The 13,416-nt window shown below is 36.6% G+C and overlaps 1 protein-coding gene across 2 annotated transcripts in view; it reads right to left on the reverse strand.

Annotated features, from left to right (window-relative positions):
- The window catches only part of LOC127855398 (dynein heavy chain domain-containing protein 1-like), a 269,484-nt gene that overhangs the window by 199,722 nt on the left and 56,346 nt on the right, over nucleotides 1-13,416 (reverse strand). For both annotated transcript variants that reach the window (XM_052390924.1, XM_052390922.1), the window contains exons 27-33: nucleotides 10,462-10,625; nucleotides 9,556-9,690; nucleotides 5,960-6,055; nucleotides 4,832-4,963; nucleotides 4,160-4,388; nucleotides 3,447-3,620; nucleotides 1,257-1,354 (exon numbers count right to left, since the gene is read on the reverse strand). In XM_052390924.1, coding sequence (XP_052246884.1) covers nucleotides 1,257-1,354; nucleotides 3,447-3,620; nucleotides 4,160-4,388; nucleotides 4,832-4,963; nucleotides 5,960-6,055; nucleotides 9,556-9,690; nucleotides 10,462-10,625 — 1,028 coding nt within the window. The remainder of the gene's footprint in view (nucleotides 1-1,256; nucleotides 1,355-3,446; nucleotides 3,621-4,159; nucleotides 4,389-4,831; nucleotides 4,964-5,959; nucleotides 6,056-9,555; nucleotides 9,691-10,461; nucleotides 10,626-13,416) is intronic.

The raw sequence follows: 13,416 nt of genomic DNA on the forward strand, positions 1-13,416 counted from the left end.
GTTAGCTAACTCCGTAGAGAACTGTCCTGTATGGTGAGTGGTCCCAGGGTTAGCTAACTCTGTAGAGAACTGTCCCTTATAGTGAGTGGTCCCAGGGTTAGCTTACTCCGTAGAGAACTGTCCTGTATGGTGAGTGGTCCCAGGGTTAGCTAACTCTGTAGAGAACTGTCCTTTATGGTGAGTGGTCCCAGGGTTAGCTAACTCTGTAGAGAACTGTTCCTTATGGTGAGTGGTCTTAGCTAACTCTGTAGAGAACTGTCCCTTATGGTGAGTGGTCCCAGGGTTAGCTAACTCTGTAGAGAACTGTCCCTTATAGTGAGTGGTCCCAGGGTTAGCTAACTCCGTAGAGAACTGTCCTGTATGGTGAGTGGTCCCAGGGTTAGCTAACTCTGTAGAGAACTGTCCCTTATGGTGAGTGGTCCCAGGTTTAGCTAACTCTGTAGAGAACTGTCCCTTATGGTGAGTGGTCCCAGGGTTAGCTAATTCTGTAGAGAACTGTCCTACATGGTGAGTGGTCCCAGGGTTAGCTAACTCTGTAGAGAACTGTCCCTTATAGTGAGTGGTCCCAGGGTTAGCTAACTCCGTAGAGAACTGTCCCTTATGGTGAGTGGTCCCAGGGTTAGCTAACTCTGTAGAGAACTGTCCCTTATGTTGAGTGGTCCCAGGGTTAGCTAACTCTGTAGAGAACTGTCCCTTATGGTGAGTGGTCCCAGGGTTAGCTAACTCTGTAGAGAACTGTCCTGCATGGTGAGTGGTCCCAGGGTTAGCTAACTCTGTAGAGAACTGTCCTGCATGGTGAGTGGTCCCAGGGTTAGCTAACTCTGTAGAGAACTGTCCTGCATGGTTTGTGGTCCCAGGGTTAGCTAACTCTGTAGAGAACTGTCCTGCATGGTGAGTGGTCCCAGGGTTAGCTAACTCTGTAGAGAACTGTCCTGCATGGTGAGTGGTCCCAGGGTTAGCTAACTCTGTAGAGAACTGTCCTGCATGGTGAGTGGTCCCAGGGTTAGCTAACTTTGTAGAGAACTGTCCTGCATGGTGAGTGGTCCCTGGGTTAGCTAACTCTGTAGAGAACTGTCCTGCATGGTGAGTGGTTAGCTAACTCTGTAGAGAACTGTCCTGCATGGTGAGTGGTCCCAGGTTTGAGTCTGAATTTAAGTGCAAAATTTACCAAAAGATGGCATTTACACACACAAAATTGTCTCATTTTTACAAAGCCTGTGTTATTCATGAAGATGGTGATTTTCTGCCCAACGCACCTTGATGTCTGCAGTGATGTCCTCAACAGTTTGCTCTGTCTTAGCTCTGTGCACATTTGTTATCTCTTCTATCACATGCACCGGCTGAACCTTGCCTCCTGACAACACAATGAATCCTTGTTATAGGAAAACTGGGCTTAACGCAAACATGTAAAATGTCGTCCCAGATTAGCCAGTGCCATCCACACAGGCTAATCAGGGACTACCCTTTCTGCCTAAACTGGTATTTTGCTTAGAAAAGACTAGAAACAAAAAATACCATAAACAAATAAAGTGTCTTCCCTTACTTATCATGTGCAGATTGCACAGGCTTATCTGGGACAGCACTTTACGCACAAACATTAAGCCCAGTTTCTCAGAAATATACTAAATTTATGTAGTTATACTTGCAAAGGTCTAAGACTCCAGACCACCATAAAAATACTATCATGGTTGATCTAAAAATAGCATTATAAGCAGATAGGCCTTTGAAATCCTGAGTTTAAATAATAAGGTGTTGAACTATTCTCAATCTCATAAATTTCATCCAAGTCTAAACAGAAAACATTATATAGGGAGCACCTTGCCTCATGGTAACATGATGCACTATGATTGCATTAAGTTACATAATAACTACATTTACTTGCTTGGTTCATGTGAACAATTGTGTCTTGTCATGGGAAATCCTCAGTGTCAATGACAAAATGTTAATGTCATCCTGTATCAATCAGTGAAATACACAAAGGCTGGTTCAGGATGACACTATATATTTTAATGGTATTTTCTGTTTCAATCGCTTCAAGCCTTGATTCCAACATATGCAGTGGATAAATATCACAAAACCCTGTTTTATAGAAAAAACACAAACAAAATCAAACAAAATTCAAGATGATGATTGATACATCATACATATTAAGTAAAAAAATGTAATATTTCTTGGTCAAGAAGGCCCAGAAAAACTTACCAAATAATATTAACAAACTGTCCTCTATTTTGGTCCTCACATCTTAAGTTTAACAAGAGAGTCAACTTGCACACCCATTCTGAGGTCATGATACCGCAATTACCAAACTTTTCAACACTCTTATTTTTTGGACACACCTTTTTTAGCCAAAATAAATATTTTTGGTGAATCTAAATTTTTGGACATACAAGTTTTTGACAATAATTAATGACTATACATTTTCTGACAGTTTTGTTTACAATGATATTTTAACAGATTTCTGCTATGTTGCATTTATCTGATGACATCTCAATCATGTTTTTTTACAGCCAGAGTAAGGTAATAAAACCTTGCAGATTAACCCTTTGCATGCTGGGAAATTTGTCTTCCGCTAACATGTCATCTGCTGAATTTCTAAAATTAGCATTCTCTTCAATTTTTTTTTTCAAAGAATACTATCAGAATAGCAAACAGTTTGGATCCTGATGAGACGCCACATTTTGTGGCTTCTCATCTGGATCCAAACTGTTTGCAAAGGCCTTCAAAATTCGGTTCCAGCACTGAAAGAGCTAATGCCCTAAAGCAATTATCAATAATAATTAATGTTATTGAGTAAATATTTATGTATAACGGTAAAAGAAAATGGTTTTACCAAACAGCTTAGAGTGAAAAATATGTAAAAGTAATTTGTACAATACGGCATAGTATTTTACAAGAACTTGCTATTCGTTGAAACATTTGACGCTTTACAAATTGCATACCTGTATCCAATTATCAATGCAATATTTTAGAGTGTCTCTAAATTTTAAAACACCTGTTTTTTTACTCTCAATTTTCAGGCAGACATCTGTACTTTGTGAATCATTTTTTTATCTAAATTTTTGGACACAGCAAAAAAGTATTATTTTTAAATGTCTGAAAACTTATGCAATTATAATATTCCTTGGTAAATATGGGCAAAAAACAACACACCATGGAACTCATTAACACTGACTATCGCCAAAAATGTATGAGCCTCTCTGTGTCAAGGGGGTTAAATGCATGTGCATAAAGTGTTGTCAAAGACTTGCCTCTGCATGCCACACAGGCTAATCAAGGACAAAACATTTTGCTTTTATGATGACAACCCAGTTTTGGCAGAATGTGTCATCCCTGATAAGTCTGTGCAGACTGCAAAGGCTAATCTGGGAGAACACTTTACACAACATGCATTTAACCCCATTTTTTGAGACTGGGCCTCGTATCAATGAAACCCATGTAACACTTACCATCCTCTATCCGGGTTTGTACACAGGCCTGCAGCACGGTAGCCATGGTGTTCTTCATGATGCCTTCTAGCAGCTTGAGCCACCGTGTGGACTTCCTCTGGGCCTCAAGGTGTGCAAAGAACGGTAACTCCTCCCCCATCACTCCACGCAACGCTATCACCTGCAGTTTGTCAGCTGAAAACACAGCAACCAAACATTTTAAAATCAGTAACTACTCCCAATGCAGTTTGTCAACTGACAACACAGCAACAGAAGATCTGTTCATCAGTAACTACTACTCTTGCAGAAATATTGCACACCTTTGTAAATTGGAAACAAAGTCATGGAACCCCTCGGCCCTGCTGTTCACGAAACTGACAATTAGCAGCCACGGTAAATTTTCTTCACATACATTTGGTAAACCTTGGTCAATATGTAATTGTAAAAAAAACAGTTTGATAATAAAATCAATCGTTCAAATCTTTAGCAAACAGGTCCATTAATCTCTACTGGTAATTGTTCCTTATAATGGTAATTTTGCACAAATTTCGCTTTGACAAATATGCTCATCCAGAAAAACTGAAAGTTATGATAAATATAGCTATATTGTTAGGTGTAAAGTCCTCCAATTGTCATAAGTTAGTCTGTCACATTTGCATTCCATTCAGAATAGCAGATGTTCAATCCTCCCCCCCTCCCTTTTATATCACTTGGCTCTACATCACCATGCTTACCATGCAGAGCAAAGTCAAGGTGAGTATTAAGACTGGAGGTGCCAGGGGGCAGGGCAAAGGCCAGGGACTGGATCCCAGGGAAACACTTCTTGGCAAAGGGTGTGAGGGCCTGGGGGTTGCGAGACACGCCCAGCATCTCCACGAGTTCCTCATCTGACAGGAAGTAGAGGCGGCTGAACTCCTGGCGACAGTTCTCCATCAGGGAAGACAGGTGCTTCAGGATCTCCTCCTGTGTGGAGAAAGCAAGTGAGTCTTGCTCAAGGACAATGGGGATCAATGCATCTGCATAAAGTAGCATCCCAGATAGGCTGTGAAGTGTGAAAAGGCTAATTAGGGACAACGATTCACTTCCTATTTCAATGCTTTCTTTTCCTTTCAGAAAATCTGCACATACATAAAGAACAGTTATTACAGAGCAAGTCTCAAAAGTATAACATACATAGCAATCAGCATAATATAGAATGCCTCTGCGCAAAAGTTCTTATGAGGGCTCATTTTCAGGTAAAGAATAGTCAAAGGTCATTGACAAATGTGCTTTGTATTGCAAAGAAATAGTTAGTAAGTTCATGTGCTGCAGCAAGGATTTGATACTTTCTTTCCTTTCAAGACCACCAGTTTTAAACAAAGATCCAATATGGGATGTTTTGAATATGCAGGGGAGACAAACTTAACCTCCATCTGGATAAGTGTTAGGAAGAGTGATCTGAGGTTGTCTCCCTGCAACAGCCGATAGCCCTTCTCCCCACGGCGTCGATTGATCACGGTCAGGACCTTGGAGTCGTTGGAAACCACACGCATCCAGTCCTGCAAAACAACCAAGATACAAACTACATGTAAACTGTGGGAATAATCACTGGAGGTTGATGTTCAGGAAGAAAAATAAACAAGAAACAAGTGTTCTTATTAGACCAGTATCAAACCTTGTTTTAACACACACAGAGGTAAACACAAAGGAGCTTTATTCTGGGCAAATGGGGCTTAATGCATGTGAGTAAAGCACTTTTTTGCTTGACTGGATCTTATCAAAGAAGATATTTCCTTTTAACAAAATATACCATGCAGAAAGTGTAATCCCTGATTAGCCTGAGTGGAAGACACTTTTAGCACATGCATTTAAGGGGCCTTTTCACAGATTATGGCATATATTGAATTTTGTTATTAAATGCTTTATATTGATAAATTAAAACATTGGACCTAAAAACCACCAGTAAAAAACCAAGAATACAATTAAAAAAAGAAAAATAAAGTAACCCTCAACTGGGCTCGAGCCACTGACCCCTGGAGTCCTGGAGTAAAAAGTCTTCTGCTTTGGCCACTTGACCATCTGTGCTCATGCTATGACGGAATGTATCTTTTACTTGATGTAAGCAATCCTTGTAGTTTCACAAAATATAACAACAACAACAGAAATTATTCAATCGTTTCACGTTGCAATGCTTTATAATTTTCAGGGATTCAAATCGTCAATTGATGCATATAATGGATATTTTAGAGCATGGTAAATGTAGAGTATTACTATTTCCTCACAAATATAATTACTAAAACGAACATTTGCGAATCTGAAACAACTTTTTTTAATTTTGTCAATTGAATAAAACGTGAAAAAGCCCAATTAAGCTCCATTGTCCAGGATTTTTGCTAAGAAGAGACTTTCTGTAAACAAAAAATAACATATAAGCGGAACTTTACGCACATGCATTAAACCCCTATTTACAGAGCACGGCCCAGTGGATCAGTGTAAAAAAATCCATTTAAATTTAAAGGATTTGGTAGTAATCTAAACCAGTGTGGTCATCTCACCTTCATCTTGGCATGGACCTCTTCAAACTTGGGTGCATGTGTCTTGAACCTCTTGTACAGCTGGGGCCACTCAAACACCTTCAGTAGGTACAGCCACTGCAACAAAACACACATATAGAATCTGTTCATGTACATTAATGCATATGTGTATAGGACACCACTTTCCGCATTAATTGGCTTTTCGCTGAGAAGAGACTTCATTTTAAAAATCCTTCAATTTAAGCTGAAAATACCGTCCCTGATAAGCCTGCACAGGGTAATCTGGGACGACACTTTACGCATATGCATTTAGCTCGGTTTACCTAGAGCATTGCTCAATGTATACTAATTTCAACACAAATGAGACTTAAAACTTATAATTGTATGTTTTTCCAACAAAATAAAGGCTTAGTTATATTTACATATCACACATTTTCTATGTAACAGGTATGTGCTAGTAAGGCATCATAGCAACTCTCATTTGTATCAATTCATCATGTTGATAAGAAAACTTTAACTTTGTGTAGAAACTATGATATTGATTATTACATTTACACATCTTTCAATAAACAAATCAATATGGACATACTGTAAAGCAAGAGGGCCAAGATGGCCTTAGTTCGCTCACCTTTTTTACAAGGCCTTGTTCATTGCTTACAGGTAGTTGAAAATTCAGTACTCTAGAGCATATTAGATTGGTTCTCTTCTGTTTACTTTTGCAGTGTGAGCATATGATAAATTCTAATTGAGTACTGTCCATTTGCATGTTTTTATTGCAATGAAAACATTTGCAAGTAATGCTAATTCTACATGTGTTTACAAGGTTTTTGTAAGATTTTGACCTAGAAATGTGGCCTTTTAGAGTGTTTACAAGGTTTCTCTATAGCCAAATTAGGAATACTGTCTGCCCACTGGTGGCCATGTTTTTCAACGGACTGGAACCACTTTTGAACTCAACCAACATATCATCAAGACAAACATTTTGACAAAGTTACATGAAGATTGGGCATGAAATGTGACTTCTACAGTGTTTAAAAGGTTTTTCTTTTTTTTTGACCTAGTAACCTAGTTTTTGACCCAGCATGCCGAGTTTCGAACTCGATCGAGGTATCATTGGGCCAAATCTTCTGACCAACATTGATGAAGATTCGACAAGAAATATGGCCTCTAGAGTGTTTACAAGGTTTCTCTATAGCCAAATAAGGATAACTGCCCCGCCCACTGGCGGCCATGTTTTTCAACAGACCGGAACCACTTTTGAATTCAACCAACAAATCATTAAGACAAACATTTTGATAAAGTTACATGAAGATTGGGCATGAAATGTGACTTCTACAGTGTTTACAAGGTTTTTCTTTTTTTGTTGACCTAGTGACCTAGTTTTTGACCCAGCATGACCCAGTTTCGAACTCAATCAAGGTATCATTGGGACAAATCTTCTGACGAAGTTTGATGAAGATCAAACATAAAATGTGGTCTCTAGAGTGTTTACAAGGTTTCCCTATAGTCAAATAAGGAAAACTGCCCCGCCCACTGGCGGCCATGTTTTTCAACATACCGAACCACTTTTAAACTCAACCAACATATCATTAAGACAAACATTTTGACAAAGTTACATGAAGATTAGGCATGAAATGTGACTTCTACAGTGTTTACAAGGTTTTTCTATTTTTTGACCTAGTGACCTAGTTTTTTACCCAGCATGCCCCAGTTTCAAACTCAATCAAGGTATCATTGGGACAAATTTTCTGTCCAAGTTTCATAAAGATCGAACAAGAAATGTCGCCTCTAGAGTGTTTACAAGGTTTCTCTATAGCCAAATAAGGAAAACTGCCCCGCCCACCGGCGGCCATGCTTTTCAACTGAACAGAACCACTTTTGAACTCAACCAACATATCATTAAGACAAACATTTTGACAAAGTTACATGGAGATTAGGCATGAAATGTGACTTCTACAGTGTTTACAAGGTTTTTCTATTTTTTGACCTAGTGACCTAGTTTTTTACCCAGCATGCCCCAGTTTCAAACTCAATCAAGGTATCATTGGGACAAATTTTCTGTCCAAGTTTCATAAAGATCGAACAAGAAATGTGGCCTCTAGAGTGTTTACAAGGTTTCTCTATAGCCAAATAAGGAAAACTGCCCCGCCCACCGGCGGCCATGCTTTTCAACTGAACAGAACCACTTTTGAACTCAACCAACATATCATTAAGACAAACATTTTGACAAAGTTACATGGAGATTGGGCATGAAATGTGACTCTACAGTGTTTACAAGGTTTTTCTTTTTTTGTTGACCTAGTGACCTAGTTTTTGACCCAGCATGACCCAGCATGACCCATTTTCGAACTCAATCGAGGTATCATTGGGACAAATCTCCTGACCAAGTTTCATGAAGATCGGACAAGAAATGTGGCCTCTAGAGTGTTTACAAACCAAATCAAAAAAGCTCACCTTAGCAATCAGGTGAGCTAAAAAAAGTGAATAGTTAGAAAAAAAACATTGGCCTTTACACAACATGTAAAGCAATTATTACTAAATTTGTACAATTTTTTTTGCCCACATAAACTCTTTATTTACTTACATTTTATTTAAAAAAAAATATGTCATACATCCACAATGTGGGGGTTGCTGAATCAATAGGTATGGGTAAAACAATAGTAAAGAAAGATCAAAACCTGTTGTTAGGACGCACAGTACAACAGATTTGGAGCAAATTTGTTGATAGCAGTGTGAGATCATAGTAATATTTCATGAGTGGTCACATAAAACATTATGTCATGAGCGACAGAGCAATGTGAAGTGAAGTACAGATACAATTTCATTAAAGAAGTTATTATTTGACAGTTTCATCAAGCAACAAAAATTACAGTGTTACAACAAGAAAAGTTTAAGCTCATTTGCGACAAAAAAGTCCAGTGTCAATCTTTTATGTAGACATTTTGAGAATTAAAAAAATAAAATCAAAAATAGCTTTGCTGGTATTTCATTTAAAGACCCAGTCCAATTAAATAACTCCTTGGATTTACAAAACACTTCAGTTGAAATGAAAGTCATTTAATGACTTTCTTTTCACTGAAAACTATTTTCTTGGGAAGAAATTTATTAGTATTAGCTTGTGTTTGAAAGAACAAGTTGCAACTGAAATATATATTCTACAGATTCATGGTATGTACTGAGTTTACTTAATCTATTTATACAAGCAGGATCACCAGGATCTTGCATAAAGAAACTATATGATTAATAATAACCAAGCCCCAGTTGTTCAAGGACTGGGTTGATGATAACCATGGCTTATTTTCTAACACACAGAGATTCAATTAATTATATGCTGTCTAAATTAAGAACAAAGTATAAACAAGTTCTGCAGAATTTAGCCTTCATTTCAAACTTTCCCTCAGTGAAGAAAGAGATTGGTTCTCCAACCTTGAACCATGGTTAATTGACGATAGTTAAAATATTCAAATCTTGGTCCAAATCGTTAATATTTTACAGATTTCCATGCTTTGTTTTTGTAAGATGTTTATTAAGGACAATGAGAACAAGTTTTTTTATAATCATTTTATTTTATTTGGTGAGTAGTTTAAAGAACAGTGAGTGATGAAGACTGCGTTTACCTTCTTCTGACATGTGTACCAGAGGTCTGCTATCTCCTCCACCTGCTGCAGGGCACTGGCCCAGGACTCCACCTCGGCCGTCATGTCCCCGAGGTAGGGGGACTGCATCATGCCAGCAATACTGATCTGACTGTCCTGTAAGCACCCAGACAACACAGACGTTAGGTGACAGGCAAATAACGTTATAAAGATGCTTATGATAATCATTCAAACAGAAGACACAAACACGAACATTTTGAGAACAACTAGTTTTCATTTTCATGCTATAAATCAAAATAAATCTACATTATTGGCCAATTAACATCTTATTTTCATTTTGGTGAGTATCATTTTATACCACAAGAGCTAGCAAAATGTGGTTCTGAAGTCTGTTTTGATAGTTCCCTTAAGAAACTATTTTGTTATTAAAACTATAATTGTGTGCATAATATTTTTCCTGTGATAAAAACATCCATTTTAAGCAAAAATTTTAACTGATCAAATGAATGACTTAAGCCACTTGTACTTAAAAAAAGTTGAAAAATCAGGGTCATTTCACTAAAGCATTCCGTATCAACTGACTAAGTATCAACTGAAAACAAAACTTTTGTTTGTAAAAACAATGCCTCCACCCAGCAGCTATTTTAGAGAAAATTGTTAAGTCCAAGGCCCATAACTTTTCCAAAAATCAATGGACCATAACAAAACTCACACTTTATTTTGTAAGTAATGTAGGTAGACTCTCATACAAAAAATCAGCTGAAAATCTGAAACTGTTTTGTAAAAACAACCTACGGACACAGTGACCAGCCAGACAGACGGACGGGCAAATCTGCCTGCTATATGCCACACTACCGAGGGCATAAAAAAGTTATAAATACAACATGCCTTAAATGCCACCTGGAAACCATGGCAACAATACCCTACCTCGAGCTGGTATTTGAGCTCTTCCAACTCAATTAGGATGTAGTAGTCGTCATCTGCCACATTGAGGCCCTGCTGTGTTCCGTCTTTCAGCTGGGCCGCCCTCTCCTGACGGTACTTCTCTAGCTTTGTACGCCGCCGTGGACTTGAGGGCTTCTTGGCTGGCTCTGATGTAAAAGTTGTGCAAATTTTTCATTCAAATAGAACAAGAAATCATATTTTTCAAGATTTACCATGTCTTGTATTTGGCTCTTTCCCAAATTATTATTTTATTGATTATGTTAAAATGAAACATAAATTTTATTTTTCAAGATATACCTGGTTTTGTATAGGGCTCTTTTGAAAATTATTGTTTTATTATTAAGCAAACTGTATAATCTGGCTTATTTTTGTTAGCATTTGTTAAACAATATTTTATTTATTTTTCTTTGCTGTGAAATCGTAGTGAAACCAATAATATACATTCTTGGTTTTATTGTGGGTCCTCTTAACCAGGAAATGCAATGTCCAAATAACTTTCAAGTCCAAAGTCTTATATCAGAAATTTTTTATTTTTATCCTGATATTTTATGAATCCTTTAAATTTCATGCCAACAAAAATAAGTTAATCTACAGTTACATAAAATGTTCTCATATTGAGAAAATGAACATTTTTTTACATACCAACCGTGTTATTTCTAGAGTTTATCTAGTCTACTAGAACAACTTCACACTAACCTTTCGGCATGTTAAACACATAATTCAACTTCTTAATTCTGTTAAACCAGTATCATCATCAGTTACACACATTATGTGAATTATTACTTAAATTACACATACAACATATTGAACCTTGAACCCCACATATTCTACCTGCTCGTTTAAGTTTCGCTAATCTAACCAGAGCTTTCAACTTCATCAATTTTTTTTCTGAAAATAAGACATAATAGCTTGCATATTTAAAAAAACTTAATACTAAAATTGGGTAATTGAAGGGGAAATACGAAAAAAGATAAAACAGGATAATGTGTGTGTCCATACAAATATAGACTCAATACCTTTTCTAAAATAAAAAAAAAAAAAAATATTAATGTGTTTTCTCATATATTTTGGCACATATACTTCTCCTTACAATGTCTACTAGTTACAAAATACCCACACAAAAACGTCAACATGTTTACTAACTGTTTTTAAGTATTTTTTTTTAGATTGATGTGTTTTTTATAACCAGGTCACACTTGTTATAAAGCTTTCCACTTGAATGTTAAGAGCTAAATGATGTGCTTTTATGCGTATGTATTACAGTGTGACAAAGACAGAGATCAGCTAATTCCGTGACACAAAAAGTGAAATAGGTATATATCAACCGACCATGGCAGAGAGTGTGCATGTTAAAAAGTATTTCACCATTTTAAGAAAACTGAAGGGTAGAATAACCTTGAGATAGATGATAGCCAAGTACATATGATAATATGTGGACACATGCAGCAAAGACAAAAATATATTAGATTACAGAAATTATATTTTAGTGTTCAGTTAGTGTTTGTTAATTATATATTAGTGTTTGTTAATATGTTTGGCGCAAATAACCCTTAATGTTCGAAACAGAAAAATGCATTCATTTTGTTGGTGGATACAAATATACATTTAAATAAAAGACCTGCTCTCATAAGATCAGTTTAAACAAATGTCAAGACTTGGTTTGGTGGTAAATAATATCAACATTCATCCTTTTGACAGGAAACATTTCAAGCCGAAGTTAAGTCTAGCTTTAACATATTAGCACCTTATAATTACACGCACCTTTGACCATGAATACATGACACATTAGTATGATTCATTTATCATACATATATGTGTATATTAGTCCGATAAAAAGGTTCCTGATTAAAAAATTTATATCACGTTAGTTATTAATTTTTTGTGTAGAAATGAATCAAATTTTTCAACAAAATTTGATAATTTGGTGCCAAGATATGCACATTTTAGACACAAAGTCAGCAACAAATACAGCTTAAAATGTACTTTACAAATACAACATAAATTTATAAAGTGCTGATAACATCATCACTTTCCATAAAACTTCATACAACATATACAGACATTTCAAAATTATATTTAATTATTTCTTTGTAAATGGGGGTGAAATGCTATAATAAACAGAACAAGAGCTGTCATCATAGGATGACTTATGCCCCCTATAAACGCTTGATAGAAGTTATGAGCTTTTTTCGAAACCTAAAAACTGATTTCGAAACATAAAAGCGGACCCTTAGTCCAAGGTCAAGGTCACAGGGATCATAATTTGTGTGCGTATGGAAAGGCCTTGTCCATATACACATGCATGCCAAATATGAAATTGCTATCTGAAGCGACATAGAAGTTATGAGCATTTTTCGAAACCTAAACTCAAAGTGTGACGGACAGACGGACGGACGGACAAACGGTCCAATTACTATATGCCCTCCTTCAGGGGCATAAAAACAGGTCACTGCCCTTATGAGTTGTAATATATATGGCACATGTATTACAATATGAGTTATATGTCCAGCTCCATAAAACACAGTTTAAATTTGCAATCTAGTTCAATTTATAAATGAATACTTTATCATAATTCATCATAAGTTAAATGTGGGCATTATAAGACTTAGCATTAACAATGAAAACTTTTTAATGAAGTATTTTTGTTCTATTCATATTTGTAAGTCAAAAGTAAAACTGTCCAAGTTTAATGGCAATTTTTTTTATAGTTATGGGGCAAGGCATTGTGAACAGGGTGAAGGGGTGGTCACAGATCAGCATGTGATGTCAACCAATCAATGTGAATTACCATTGGCAATTATTGAACCACGTTTAATTCTGGCGGCTTTCAACATACGTTCCTCAATTTCCTTTTGTTCTGCTTCTATTTGGAATCAGCAGAGGAATATGGGAAACAAACAGGTTAACTTTACTGATTATATTACAAACAACTATGGT

Source organism: Dreissena polymorpha, chromosome 13 (assembly GCF_020536995.1).
Source record: "Dreissena polymorpha isolate Duluth1 chromosome 13, UMN_Dpol_1.0, whole genome shotgun sequence".
Classification (NCBI taxonomy): Eukaryota; Metazoa; Mollusca; class Bivalvia; order Myida; family Dreissenidae; genus Dreissena; species Dreissena polymorpha.